At 38.1% G+C, this 14987-nt stretch overlaps 1 protein-coding gene across 4 annotated transcripts in view; it reads right to left on the bottom strand.

Annotated features, from left to right (window-relative positions):
- YTHDC1 (YTH N6-methyladenosine RNA binding protein C1) overlaps positions 1 to 14987 on the bottom strand; it is a 47043-nt gene that overhangs the window by 12550 nt on the left and 19506 nt on the right. The window contains exons 5-14 of one of the 4 annotated variants that reach the window (XM_063458738.1): positions 10545 to 10634; positions 9681 to 9734; positions 7966 to 8060; positions 7567 to 7675; positions 6699 to 6816; positions 6451 to 6535; positions 3779 to 3945; positions 1542 to 1624; positions 383 to 419; positions 258 to 297 (exon numbers count right to left, since the gene is read on the bottom strand). In XM_063458738.1, coding sequence (XP_063314808.1) covers positions 258 to 297; positions 383 to 419; positions 1542 to 1624; positions 3779 to 3945; positions 6451 to 6535; positions 6699 to 6816; positions 7567 to 7675; positions 7966 to 8060; positions 9681 to 9734; positions 10545 to 10634 — 878 coding nt within the window. The remainder of the gene's footprint in view (positions 1 to 257; positions 298 to 382; positions 420 to 1541; positions 1625 to 3778; positions 3946 to 6450; positions 6536 to 6698; positions 6817 to 7566; positions 7676 to 7965; positions 8061 to 9680; positions 9735 to 10544; positions 10635 to 14987) is intronic. The other 3 variants (XM_063458739.1, XM_063458741.1, XM_063458742.1) reach the window with 3 other exon arrangements.

Below are 14987 nucleotides of genomic sequence, written 5' to 3'. Positions count from 1 at the left end.
AAGTATCTCCAGTGGCCATCTGAGGAATGGCCACATGTAGGTATCCCTAGGGGCAATGTAAACACTGCATTTTCTCTGAAACGCCAGTGTTTGCATGCAAATGCCTGAAGGCAATGATTATACTCACCAGAACAACTACATTATGCTGTAGTTGTTGTGGTTACTAGTGTCCCTTTAAATAAGGCCATTACTACTCACAAATAAAAGATGTGATCATGAAAACGGAAAATACACACACACACAAAAATTACACTTACCCCATTTAAAAATACGTCTCTGCGAACCCCAGTAAATCTACTGTAAAAAAAGGTTAAAGAAATAAATGTTTTAATATTCAAAACATTCTATTCACAAAAACACATATTACAAAAATCATATTTACCGATCCACTTCTTGATATCGAGGATCCTTGACAAATCCTGCATTTATCAAAAGTAAACGAAAATATATATAAAAAGCAGGTTGGTGTTTCATTTCCTGTACAAACTATGAAGTTTCATCGCTTAATATGTGACACAGGAATTCAAGTTGACATATGAAATGCAGCAGGCACAAAACACAAATCCAGAGTTTAGTCACTTATTCTATAGTTAAGGCATCTCAAACGGTCTCCCTGATGTTACTGAACTACAATTCCATAATACCTTTTGCATTCAAATAAACGGGAAAGCTGGGTTAAGGGCAGAGTTTGAGACCCCTGCTCTAATTAAATAAATGGCAAAAGGAAAGTCAAACAAATCCCAATACAGCCACCCTTGGGATACAATAATTATAGGAGCATTAATTCCATAACATGCAGGGGAGGCTCAATTGGACAGTCATGATAATAACCTTTATGAGGCCAGAAGTTTGTCTAGTGCCCTATTTTGCAATGCACGGAAAAGGTTTTAACGTCAGCAGTAACTATGTTATGGGTGGCACATGATCAAGGGCCTGAAGTTTAAAGGGACACTATAGTCATCAAAACAACGTTAGCTTGTTTATGCAGCCCTAGTCACATCTCCCTGCAAGTGACTTACAGAGCCTCCCTAAACACTACCTGTTAAGAGTCAGCTAATGTTTACACTTCCTTTGTTGAAATTATGTTTAAATTAGAATTGTGTATCCCATGCTCTGTTAATAGCTTGCTTGACCCAGCAGGAACCTCCTGTATGTAATAAAAGTTACATTTACAGAGCAGGAGATAAACTCATAAATTAAGTTACATCCAATTTAAAAGTGAAACCATTTTGTTTTTAAGTAGGTTGTGTCAGTCCCAGCCATGTGGCTAGGGAAGCATAAACAGAAACAAAAGTGATTAAACTTCTAAATAGCAGAGAATTGAGCAGTGAGAATGCAGGGGCATGTTCTATACACAAAAACTGCTTAATTAAGCTAAAGTTGTTTTGGTGACTATAGTGTCTCTTTAAAAAACAACTGCTATAGTTTTACCCTCAATACTATAAAAGCTTTTAAACTCTATTAAACAAAAATGCAATACACAAGAAATGTAAACTACCAAATTAGAGGGAAAAAAAATCTGCTTTAATAAAGATATTAACCTGGCCGCTGATGAAAATCTGTGGGATAGTCAACTCTTGGTTTCTTTCGGTTGTTATGAATATCATAATCTTCAGGTCGACGCCTATACAAATTAAAATGTTAGAAATTAAATAGAAAACTAGGAGTTGTTGGGCAAGTACATACCTGCAATGGACAGCTTGAGGTGCCATCACCTTTATAGAAACCACCTGAAACCTGTTTTAGATGTTCAACCAAAAGGTAATTACAGTTTCACTACATGATAGCCCTTTATGAACACGGTCTGCTAAAGAAACCAAACAATGCATCCCATGCCAGCAATGGCAAAACCACACGAACAATCTAAACCTGAATATTCCAACATAGACATAAACATTTATCTTTTACAATAATAGCCATGTCTTTAGAATATTGAAAATCACAAACAAAAGATCTACAACTTAGAAGCACTTATTTGATATTCTGTAAATTACATACATAAAAAAAATCTATGGCATATAAAAAATGAACTGTATTTACAATAACAGCTGATGTTATGAATTATTTGCAGAAAATTCAGCTATTAATGCTTCAAGATGAATTCTGCATACGAAAGTGTGATTTTCGTTTTTTGTCTTTCCATCAAGAAAAAAAAACCCAAAATGTTTAAATTATTGTATTCTATACTACCATGGTAGAGCTTTTAAACAAATCAAATGTAGCAAAGTGCCAAATCAAAAATCAGATCTCATCTTATGGACCAAGTGATAAAGATATATAAGATTTAATTAACAATGTTATAGAAGTGGCCCAAAATTATTTTCTCTGCAAAGTAAACCTCCTAAAAATATTAAAATTTCACCCTATGAGCAAGAAGCATTGCACATATAGCAAAAAAAAAAAAAAGCTGGTGTAAAGAGGGAACATACCGCTTTCTTGTAGAGTGCATTAACGACCGGTATATAATATAGCAACAGTTCATACAGTAGTCCACTAACGATTTTAAGCTGTAGGCCGCTTATATATAGGGCGGACCTCAGAAGGTGTAGTGCTGTTACAAGTATATTTTGCAGTCCATTGCAAAACTGGAGTAAAATTCCCTTTGTTATTAGAGATTAGTGTGAAGGAAACCTTTTAGCTTACAACTTCTTTGAGCTCAGTCCATTTAAAGCAAAAAAATAAAGGAAAAAAAAAAATCAAAATAGGGAGGGGAGTCTGTCAGGTTTCCTCCTACCTAATCGGTGGTGTCCTTTCAAACGTTAAAGGGACTCTGGAATTGGCCGTCTACCTACCACCGAATAACCCAAAATGGAACCCCATCAAACCAACAGTCTTTAGTAGAAACCTTTAAGAATTATCTGTAATCAATTAGCCTATAGGAGGGAGGGTTGATTGGCTGAAGGGCTTTTAAACATCAGTTCTTTGAAAGCCTTCTCCAATTCTGAAACATGTTACACCCCCATTTTTTTTTTCTTGGTACATGGTGTTAAGTTCATAAAGCAGTGAAAAACCATGTCGATCCACTACAACATTTATAGTCCACAGGCACTGCCAGCATCTGGAAGGGATGTATAGACACAGCAACAGCCCCAACTTTCTGGTATGTTGCCGGGTCTCCGCGCAACTTCCTCCCTTTTCCACAGAACCTAAAACGGTTTCAGGAGCTCAGCAAGATGTATTCACTGTGATATTACTTAGAGAACATTTTGCAATCTGCTTTAAACACATCATGGTGAAGCCATATGGAAATAGTCCCAACAAGGCTCCTCTTGAAAACAAAGCAACATTTTTAAAGCTTTATCTCCCCAAGAGGAGGTGGCATCTTCTGCAACACCATTATTGATTCTTTATAAAAGTCCCATATCTGATTAGTTATCCAGGGTAATACCTGAAAGAAAAGGCTTTTAACAAAAAAAATTAACATTCTTTCTGCATGTTATATATATATTTTTTTTCCTTACTTCACTCTGCCTACACTTCCAGATTGGCTTTGTACTTTCTCTGTATGAAATCATATCTAGTCTAAAATTGTGGCACTTCCCACCTCAAATGAGCAACCTCCCCTGCTGGGCCTTGATAAATGACTGCAACATGGGACTTTGGGAGGGACATAAAGGAAAGGACCAAAAATGAAATCCTCAATGAAGCCACAAACGCCTCCATGCAGCTTGATGTGAGGATTTTCGCTCTTCATCATTGCCAGGAAAAGGCGTGCTGTGTTGTCCGTCATGTTACTCCAGCACAAATGCCTATTATCAGTCCAAAGAACGTTTCTAACCTTCCCACTTCTCGTGTTGCCTCTCGGCGTGTGGGACGTCCTCTTGATCGGGGCTGTGAATTCATTCTTCTCTTTTGTCTCATTTTGTGAATGACTTGATACAAGTCAATAGTGTCATCGGTTGGGAACAGAAGGCAGAGCTGGATTCCACAATCGGTTTCAATTTCCTGAAAAAAAAGTAACTAGTTAGCACACGGACACTACCATAGACCAAGTTTAAAAAAAAATAAAAAAAAAATGCATGCAGACATTTTAATTTTGATTCAAGTACATGCCTGCAGCATAGTGTCCATGTCAATACAGGTGTATTTGTGTAAGAAAGGCTAAGTCCATCCTTGCAAGCACTCTGTCTTGGCGTCATACTTTACTCTGGCCTCACCTTTGAACCTCACATCCAGTTTGTTGCCAAATCCTGTAGATTCCAACTTAAAAACATAGCCCGCATCCGCCCCTTTCTTACACAAGATGCTACCAAGGAGCTTGTCCATGCTCTAGTAATTTCCCGCATGGATTATTGTAGCCCTCTCCTGATTGGTCTCCCCAAAAGCCGTATTGCATCGCTACGGTCTGTAATTAATGCCGCCGCCAGACTGGTTTTCCTCTCTAGTCGGGCCTCTCACACCTCACCCCTCTGACAGTTCTTACATTGGCTCCCTTTATCCTATAGGAGTCAATTTAAAGTGCTAACCCATAAATTTAAAGCACTGAACAATTCTAGCCCCTCTTATATCTCTTCATAGATCCATAGGGTATGCCCCTCCTCATTCCCTCCGCTCTGCCCGTGACCGCTGCTCACACCCGTACGGCCAACTCGCGCTTGCAGGTGGCTCCTTTCCTATGGAATAGCCTGCCTAGCCCCATCACTCCCTAGTCTTCAATCCTTTAAAAAGTGCCTTAAAACCCACCTCTTTAGGAAAGCTTATGGCCTCCCAGAGTAACCTCTACCTTACATACCTGTCTCTTGCTCTCTCCTATAGGGCAGTGCTTTACTCTCTCCTCCAGCTCTTCTTCACTCCCACCCTATTTGATTGATATTTCCTGTCCTAACGTGCCTTATACCCCACCTCCTATAGACTAAGCTCGTTTGAGCAGGGTCCTCTTCAACCTATCGTTCCTGTAATTTCTTTTTGTAATTGTCCTATTTATAGTTAAAGCCCCCCTCTTATAATATTGTAAAGAGCTACGGAATTTGTTGGCGCTATATAAATGGCAATAATAATAAATATGCAGGGTGTGTGTATTTCTATGTTCATATGCAAATACAAAAATCGTTATAAATTACCAACTTTGGGAGAGTCTACAGTGGAATCTGTAGATAAAGATTTACTTTATTATGTTTCTGTAAACAGTATGTTGGGGTGTATGTATAATCGATATATATCATACATACACACAAAAATCAGTTGTCACACAGAAAAACAGGCCTACAAACCTATCTGCCTACACATCAACCCTGACATTGTGAAGGTCCCTTTAGCTGGTTTGCTGTATGTCACTCTACAGTTTTCTTCAGAGTGCATAGACATGCTGCTGCCTCTCTCTGCATCATTACATTACAGTGAAGAAGGATGCAAGCCAGGTACGACAACCTGCACTATATATATATGGCTCCATGAGTAGGAACTAGATGGCATACAGTTAGCACAGGACCCATATCAAAGTCAGGCAGGCTAAGTGCTCCATGTTCAGTTTGCCTGCTTTCAGATTTTCATTAAGTGCTGCCAATCCCTGGAAAGAGGTCAGAGACTAGCACTGTACGGAGACTGCTGTCTCCAGAACAACTTGAGCAGAAAGAGTTAATTCCTGCATCACACTGTAAAATGTCTCAGTGGAAAAGTGTATAAGAAGCAGCAAATACAAGTTTCCTGTGCTCCATGGCATACTGCAAGCTACCAGCAGTGTTTGTATTTGGAAACTGGTAGAGGGTGAAAAACTGTGGGAGATATAGAATATCCTCCAGAATTTAAACTTGCTTGAGCAGGCCCTCAAACACCCTCTATTTCTGTGCATCCAATTCATCTAGTATCAAATACTTGTCTCTTAGTCCACCTAATTTACTGAGCTGCAGAATTTGTTGGCACGATATAAATATCAAAAAGGTCTTATTTTAAGAATCTAAATAATTAAAGGGACACTACAGTCACCAGAACTAATACAGCCTAAATTTATTTTTCTGGTGAGTATAGACCGGCATTTTGCTGTAAACACTGTCTTTTTCATGGATTTAATGCATCTCTATAAGGAGATGTTAATTGGCCAGGTCAGGATTTGGCCCTGCCCCCAAGCCCTTTGGCGATCTCAGCCAATCCAATGCTTTCTATATGTCTAAGCATTGGATTGGCTGAGATCATCAATTCTAATGAGGTCAGCCAAAGTAGAGGATCGGTGGCAGGGCCAGCACACAAAAACCCTGCAGCGCTGAGAAAAAAAAAAAAAAGTGTAAGTTTCAACTTGATGCACATTAAGATAAATTACAGCATGCAGCAGAATACACCATATTATTTGAGAAACGCTGTGTATACCCAAACACACAAGTCAAAGGAATTCATACTGCAGTGAACAAGAGCATATATACATGCATCTAAAGCAAACGCAGCAGAGGCATGTAAGTTGGTTGCATCTAACAGCAAACTGTAGTAATTTAAGTTTTAGGATACTGAAGAAACTCTAACCTGACCATCTCGTCCAATCTTCACTGGCTTATGTTCATTCCAAGAGTTGGTTAGGTGCGCAGATTTCGTGAAGGGCAATTCACGCCTAGTTTAGGAGAAAGATCAGCATTCAGAAAAACCAATGAATCACTTATGCCACTAAGTAAGCCACTTTAAGAGGGAAGGAAATACTGGTATCAATGTTAACTAAAACAATCGTTCAAGACATTTTTTTTAGGATAAAAACAAAAAATAAAGTTCATGTTCACCTGCATATCCAGTCTATCTTGAATACACCACCAAGCATCTTTGCGTTCATTCCTGCTGGGAGCACCCAGTGGATAGGTGACCCACCATGATGTGATTCTGATGACAAACGCGCAAAACCTGCAAGACACAAGCACATGTTAAAGGAAAAGTCACTTCCACATTCAAATCTTGTTCAAGAGCAATATTTGACACTTATCACACAGCAAGATCTAATCCATACTAAGATACTTAAAAGCAAAGATCTACACAAAGTAGATGTAAATACAAAGCCTATTCCAAATGTAAAAATAAGTTGCACCAAAATTTGGATATCACTTATGAGTCACACGACAGATGGGTTATATTGCCTAAAGTCTCTGGAAGCTGTCACCCATTTTATGTCAAACCATGTAGGTGTGGTTAGAAATACCCAGGGCTCTCCATGGTACCCACAGGCTTATCAGAGGCCCACTGCCCCAAACCTCTCAATTACATCCAGGTTGGATTAAACAGACATTGGTAATAAGGAAGTGTTAGTTCTACATTATCATATAGCATCTAAAAAAATGTTTTGATATAAAATTGTGGAAAGGCTACCAGAGACTCTAGGCAAACAAATCCACAACAAACTGTTTTTGTTTACAGCCTTGACATGAATGTAAAGTACCTCACTTCAAGGCATATGGCCTCAACTGCAGAACACTTCTGGGAGAAGCCAGAGAAAATTAAGGCGGGTGCATTTACATTCCTACAAAGGGTGCAACTAGGGAACAATTCAGAGCTATCCCTCATTTTAACAGAGCTTTCGTTTATTAGTGCCAACCTCTACTCTCTTCCACACCAATTCAATTTCCCTATTTATACTCTATAAATCCATGGATAGCTTACCTTGAAATTTTCCACTTTCTCTAACTGAGAATACCAAGATAACGCTCCTTGAAGATCTGAAAGCTGCATTTAGCTTCTTCTCATTTACTGGTAATGTTGACCAAACACCCTGTGTTACAACAGAAATTTGTAAAGACCTCCAATATAATATTTAAAATGAGTTTTACCACACTTTAGCCTAAAAGTTTAAAAAAAGATTGAGAAATATGAAACCGGCGGATGAATGCAGAGTGAAGACAGAGCACAAATTGTATGTAATCTAAAAAGTGATCTTTTTACAAGAACAGGACAAAAACATCAAGATGGCTGACTGCTTAGGCCATATCGTTATAGTGCATGAGGTGGTTAATGACTTTCAACATGTATAGAAAACAAATTTGATTAAAGAAATGAAGTTACCTTCGCTTTAGCCAAAGATACATTCTCATGGTTATTACTCTTGATTAGGAAGAATCTAGCACCTTGAATAATATAACGAATTTTATTGATACGTTCTGAAAAATTAAAATTCAAACACTAGATTATACCAGTTTCATAAAAACTTGTTTATAAAAAAAAAAAAAAAAAAATTACATTTGGTGTAGCATAAATACAAACGCCTATTAACAGCTCTAATTTACACAGATCTAGAGAATAAAGCAAAACATATAAATACATAAAGGCTTATCTGATGTGCATGCAGACACACCTAAACACATCCCCATTATTAATAATAGTCTATTTTACACATCACTCACATCTACATCCATGCATTCTCAATTAGACTTCACTGAACATGTTTCTTTACAGTATAGTACAGGGCTTGACAAAGCAGGTCGCCATGGCGACTAGGAATTTTGTCTGGTGTCTGTCAGCCCCTTCAGCACCAGCCATCTTAGGGCGGCTGTGCGGAATGTAAACGGGCGGTGAGGGAGCAGAGCAAGAAGGGGACAAGATGATAGCAGCCACACTTGACCACAGAGAAAAGATCCACTCCAGCTCTCCCAAAGGTAAGAAGGATGTAAATTGAAACAAAACAAAATGATTTGTGAGTGTGCGCGTGCATCAAATCAGTGAGTATGTTTGTGTGTATATAAGTAACTGTGTTTAGGTGACCGACCCCCTTTGATCGCACGGGTAAGGTGTTTTTACTTCTCTTTTCCAACACCACACCAAACTTGCTGCGGCTGGGTCCCCCTCCATGGCTGAAATAATCATTGGCTGAGTTAATCAAACCTTTGCTTGGAATCAATGCATCTCTATAAGGAACGTTCAGCGCCTCCATGTAGAGCTACGAGATGCTGAACGTAGGTGCTGCACACTGTGCAGCACCGGACTAGGAAGCACTTTCTCTGAAAAGCCTGCAGAGACAGGCCATAGACACCAGAATCCCTATGTTAAGTGGTTCTGGTGACTATAGTGTCCCTTTAAGAATTGTATTTTTTGCTGTTGAAAATAAAGATATTAGTAAAAAAAATCTTGCAAAGTCTCAACTAGTTTTAGCTGGCTCCTAGATTCAAAGCAAATTTGTCAAGCCCTGATGTAGTAAACACAGGGACCAAGATAATGCAATCCTGAACACAGGATTACATTGACAGACCAATGCTGCAAAACTAAAAACAGGTTGTGATAAATGCACACTGCAACAGACAAAGAACAGGAGTTTTGAATGCCAAGTTTATATTTCAGTTACTATAAAACTAGTTTTAATGGAAGAAAAAAGGAAAACCATTTTTAGCCTCTTAATTTTCTTCCATTGCCTCAAACATTTTTTTTTTGATCTAATGTAATGTTACGCAATATATTTACAAATATGTAAAGGACATCAATGAATCAAGCCTTGGGAAAAACAAGAAAACACATTGGTTTGTCAAATACCATTGAGAACTAGGTCAACTAATGAAAAAAGGTAGAAACAGAAATAAACTGGAAATTTATTGGAGTGCGGTCTTAAATAAGTCATTGGTGCATAAAATTGGTGCATAACTGTCATGAACAATAATGTATAAACTAAAAACGACCGTCCCGATAGTGGCAAATCAGCAATGCAAAACATGGACTTTTACACCAGCTGACACAAAATCTCTTTTTAGGCTTCAGAGAATTGTGGAAAAGAAGTATAAATTAAATAATACCTTTGCGGACATCACGAACAGAAGAGGGTAATTTTTCGTGCTTCTTTTCTGAACCTGCATTTAGCCAAAAGTACACGTATTCAGGTTTTGCCTTCGGACATACATTTTCAAAACGGCTTTGAACCAATTTTATAAAACATGCCAAAAAAAATAAATCGCATTAGCACCACTTTAACATGGGTGCTCGGACATTCTTTACATATGCTTACACATCAAATGTTATGCACTCCAACCAAATGCCTGTTTTTTCCACATCTCAAAAGTCTTTTTTTTTTAATTCACAAAACATAATGAAATCACCTCCCAATTCCACATATACCATTAGTGTTCTACACAGGATACTCCAAAAGTAAATTGTATCGAAAATAACTAGATAGTAAGTTTTGTAGCCACGTACTGATCAAAAGAAGGAATGATTCTCATAATGTCCTGAAAAACTGGAATATATACCTAATGGGATCACAGCTGAGGGCAATATGAACCTTTACGTATACAATTTGTCTAAACAAGGGGCTACACTGAAAAAAGTTTCCTTGCAGGAATCACTCTCAAAGCAGATGCAGATCGATATATTGATAATCCCACATTTTCTGAGTCAAGCATGAACAACACTAAATGTACCAGCATAAGACATAGGAAGGAAAATATATTTATTTTTAAAGTGCCTTTCAAGAAACGTACAATATTCTGAGACATTATGCAAAAGAACAGAGAAAGGTTAGTGTGAAACAGTTATTCACAGCCTATTCAATATCAATGTACAGATACTCATGCCATCAGCGATCTATGCCATTTCATCTTTTTAGAATTCATTTACTGTTTGTGGAAGAAATCAGTATGAGCGTCTAAAAAAGGAAATAATACCTGCATAAGAGTCTGATGCAGAACTTCCACTTCTATCAAACACAATTGGAGAAATACCTCTAGCCCTTTTCCTTTCCTTCTTTTTCTCATCTAGAAAATATTTGAAAAGATATTGTAAGCATGGCAGGGGGGCTTGAATACTCCAACAGCCAGGCTCTAATCTAGCAGTTAGGTGGTATTTTCCTCCACGTGGATGCCGTGCATGTTACAAGTTATACTGGGCTCCAAGGTTCAACAGATGGGACGGGGAATATCAAAACATAAAGAGGCAACATTCTCACGATGTAGCCATAGTAGCGTAAACAGGCTACGTACAGTCTAAAAATCAAATTGGTCTATTTTAACAAAAGACGTAGCGACATGCCACCTTAAAAATGTAGTAAAGAATAGTAGCAAATGGTAGGGAATAGAAAATTACCAAATGTAGACTTGTTGTTAAACACAGAGGTCTGCTGCTTCAGAAATTTATGCACAAGATGAGCAGGAAGAAGATTCATAAAATTTCAACAGCTCTGTTAATATTCGTCCTCAAATGCCAGATAACTACTTATTTTTGTTTTCTGGTTAATGAGTTGCAGATTAACTCAAAACCACTAAAGCAGTTGGGGCTATTCACTACACCCATGAGATTCCTTAAAAAGAAAGTAGAAATGTCCCTTATCTTTTTCCTATGGCATATTCTGAATACTGTGGCACAAACTACCATCACGATCAAGAGTTTGCAACACAAACTGTCACGGCACATTTTATATGGCTCTATCCACCTCATTCAACTATATGCGAAGATACTTTTCAGAGAAAGCAAATGCCATTTCCAATGTTCGCTTCCTCCCCTGTTTCAGCCAGTAGTATCTTACCCTTCATTCTCAAAAGTTGAATTATCACTGCCCACACGAGAAGAGATTTTGAGGCTTGCAACAACTGACAGAACATCGCTGAATGAACATCGGATATGCCAGTCATATTTACAAAGTACATTTGTCAATGAGAGAAGTGGTTTGTGACCACAGAATGATGGATAATCAATTTGAGTAGCCATTGACCAACTGTTATTTTGCTGGTGGTAAATTTATGCAAAAAATAAAAAAGTGTGACTATGGACAAGAGGTCACTACAAACAAACTTCTTATACAAGTACAATACTTCAAGTTTAATACCAGTCTTATCACTGTAAACTATACTGCACACATACTCCTTTTACAGTTAATTACTGTTTAAAAGGTTGTTCATGTCTTTTGCTATAGACTTTTCAAGTAATGGGAAGCATGATTATGTCTGAATTAAAAGATCATTTAAGTAGATACTTGAAGCACAAAATAATATTTAGCTTAATGCAGTGGTTTTGATGCAGTCTCAGTGCTCCATCCACTGCCATTTAGGTCTTAAAACACTTAGTTTCTGTGCAGCCCTAGTCACACCTCCCCTTGCTGTGACTCTCAAAGCATTAAAAAAAAAAGAAAGTGGCTTCAGGTCAATCAGATCTTACAGCACAGCGTGTTAGCTTTGTGCACACATTCTTATCTCCTGCTGTGTTCATTTTAATTTAGCAAAAACAGGAGGATGTTGTGGGCTCCAGCATGCTGTTAAACACGCCTCACCCTTCTGTCAGTACCTACACTCGCTTCCAGTAAGATATAGGGCTTAATTAAAAAAAATTCTGGTTCTTGCTTTCAAATCTCTACATAATGCTGCTCCCACCTATCAAGCCTCCCTAATACATAAGTATGTCCCGTCTTGGCCCTTACGCTCTGCTGAAAACTTAAGTCTATCTTCTGTCCGTACTCCCACCTCTGATGCTTGCCTTCAAGACTTTGAGGGCTGCACCGTTCCTGGGGAACTCACTTCCCTCTTCCGTTAGATGCCCACCCAGTCTCCACTACTTCAAAAAAATCATTAAAAACCCACTTCTTCATAAAAGCGTATCAATTAAACGGTTAATAGCTCCTGACTGATTCCTCTCTTGCAACTGTCATTAGTCTAATACTATCCTTAACTGTTGTGTCACTTTACCCCACTCCCTCTGTTCCTGTGTGTCCAACTTGTCTGGTTACAACTACATGTTTGTTCATCCACCCACTGTAAAGCACTGCAGAATTTTGTTGGCGCTATATAAATAATAATTAAAAGGACACTGTGGGCACTGTAACTGTCATCTCATTAAAGTGGCTACATTGTAGAGTCCCCTGATGCCATCTTTCTTTACAGTGATACAGGTTAATTTTTTAAAGAGATCGATAGATATATATATATAAAACCAATAGCTCATCCGGCCTGTACTGCTCAGGATAGTGAGGAAGCATTAGCCTGAGCAGCATGACACTATAATAAGTTTAATGAGATGAAATGGTTATATTAAACACACTATGAAAAATACAGGAAGTTTGTAGAGAGGCTGTGTGAGCCACAGCAAGTGAAAGTTGTACAAAAAGTGATTTAACTCTTAAATTGCAGAACACTTAAACAGTGATACTGCAGAGCCATGATATATACACCAAAATAACTTGGTAAGTAAAAGTTGTTTGGTGCTTAGTGTTCCTTTAACAGGCAATCATAAGAAATCCTACGTATATTATATAAACAGAGGAAAAAAAAAAAAAAGTTTAGAATAATCAAGTTTTGCTCACTGCAGTAAGTCTCTGAATTAAAAAAAATATGTGAAATAGTACTTCCATATGCCTATTCAACATTCCAAAGCACTGTTGCAATAATCAAAGCAAAAATAACCATGGAAAAAATAAATCCACCCCCCCCCCCTCCCCCAAGTCCTCTATGTAATTAAAAAACCTAAAATATGGGTTAAAAAACAAACAAAGTACACTAAGTGTATGGTAATAGTTTCATCTCACTGAAGAGATTATAGCATCTAAACCTCCTTGACTCCATTCTCTCCTTCAAAGTTAAACTTTTTTTAATGTTAAATGATAGTCCCCAGCAGTTCATCCTCTGTGATGCTTGGGCAAACGAAGGAGTATTAGCATAAGCAGCAGAGGGTGGCTGAGAGTGCATGCTGTCGTCTATCAGCCTATCACGTTGTCCATTGCTGGTGTGGGTTTGTATTGCTAGATGGAGGTGTGTATTTTTTGTCTTAGTGGGGGCCAGGCTACGGTTAGTAAGACATTCTTATTCAATGGTAAAGGGACACTGTAGGCACTGTAACTACTTCATCGAATTAAAAAGGTCAGTGTTTTCAGTCCCCTGGTGCTTTCCTTTAGCATTTAACAAATATTTTCATGTTTTAAAAGTAAAGGCAGTGTTTACATTGCTGCCTAGTAACATCTCTAATGGCAGTCACTCATACGGCCACTAGATGTGCTTCCAATCTCAGCGCTGCAGCGTCTCCACTTGCATGGAGGCACTGAATGCTCCCCATAGAGATGCATGATGGGGCATGTGGATTGGTCCAGTGCAAAGTTTTGCTGCGCATGTGCAACAGTTTACCAATGCTTTCCTGTGGGAAAGCATTTGATTGGCAGATATCATCAAAATGAGCTACAGAAGTGGGGCCAGCTGCAGCAAGGGAGAAAGGGAGAGTAAATTCACCTTTTCAGAGCAATCTAAAGACGGCAGAAGCCCTAAACAGCCAGACAAGTACAATGCATATGCCAGACACTTTAGTGTTCTTTTAAACATACTTTTTCATTATCCCCTTTTAACAAAATTGGATACTCTAGGCATCATAATCACAATATGGTATATTTCAAAATATATTTTAAATCTAAAAAATCCTTTTTTTTAATTTACGATTTTTTTCCCCCTTCATGACACACAAAAGTATTGTGCACATATTACCAAATTAAATTCTTATTATGTAATGGGAGGTAACCAAGTTTAACCTGGGAATGTTTATCCATTGCTCAGACCATGATTTGCCGTTTACTTTATTAATCCTGATTAGCTATAAGTATATATTTGTCTGTTTAATTCATTAAGCACCAAAGGGCTGAGTAACAAACCCTCTAAAAACATGAAGATGTATTCCGAAAACGGCCCAGCCCCCCAAAAATACAACACACGTATGTATGTATTCCTCATTCCACTGTTGGGACAGACTGCTCACTACAGACCAACTCTCCTGAGAAGTCATCAATCCAGATGACTTGTCTAATCAGATGCTCAGAGGTTGAATCTGAATCCTAGAGACAGAATGCATTTTTTTATGGGAAGCACTGGATCCAATGCTTCTCATATTGAATGCATGCTAATGCAGGATGTCAAATTTCAGTTTTTAAATTGGTTTGTGTTAAATGCCCCTAGTGACTCTCCAGCCACTAGCAGGAAATTATAAGATATTTTTGAAATACTCACATTTACTGTGTTGAAATTTCACTGAAAGATATTCTAAAACAAAATAGGGACTTGCTTTGTCTTAGAATATTACCTATCCTTGACAAAAGGTGGAGCTGCAAAGGTCAAGTTTTATTCCCCCCTGCAGTCACCAGTAAT

The sequence above is a fragment of the Pelobates fuscus genome, chromosome 6 (genome assembly GCF_036172605.1).
Source record: "Pelobates fuscus isolate aPelFus1 chromosome 6, aPelFus1.pri, whole genome shotgun sequence".
Classification (NCBI taxonomy): Eukaryota; Metazoa; Chordata; class Amphibia; order Anura; family Pelobatidae; genus Pelobates; species Pelobates fuscus.
Note: the sequence above shows the minus strand (reverse complement) of the source record. Positions and strands in the feature narration are given on the sequence as shown.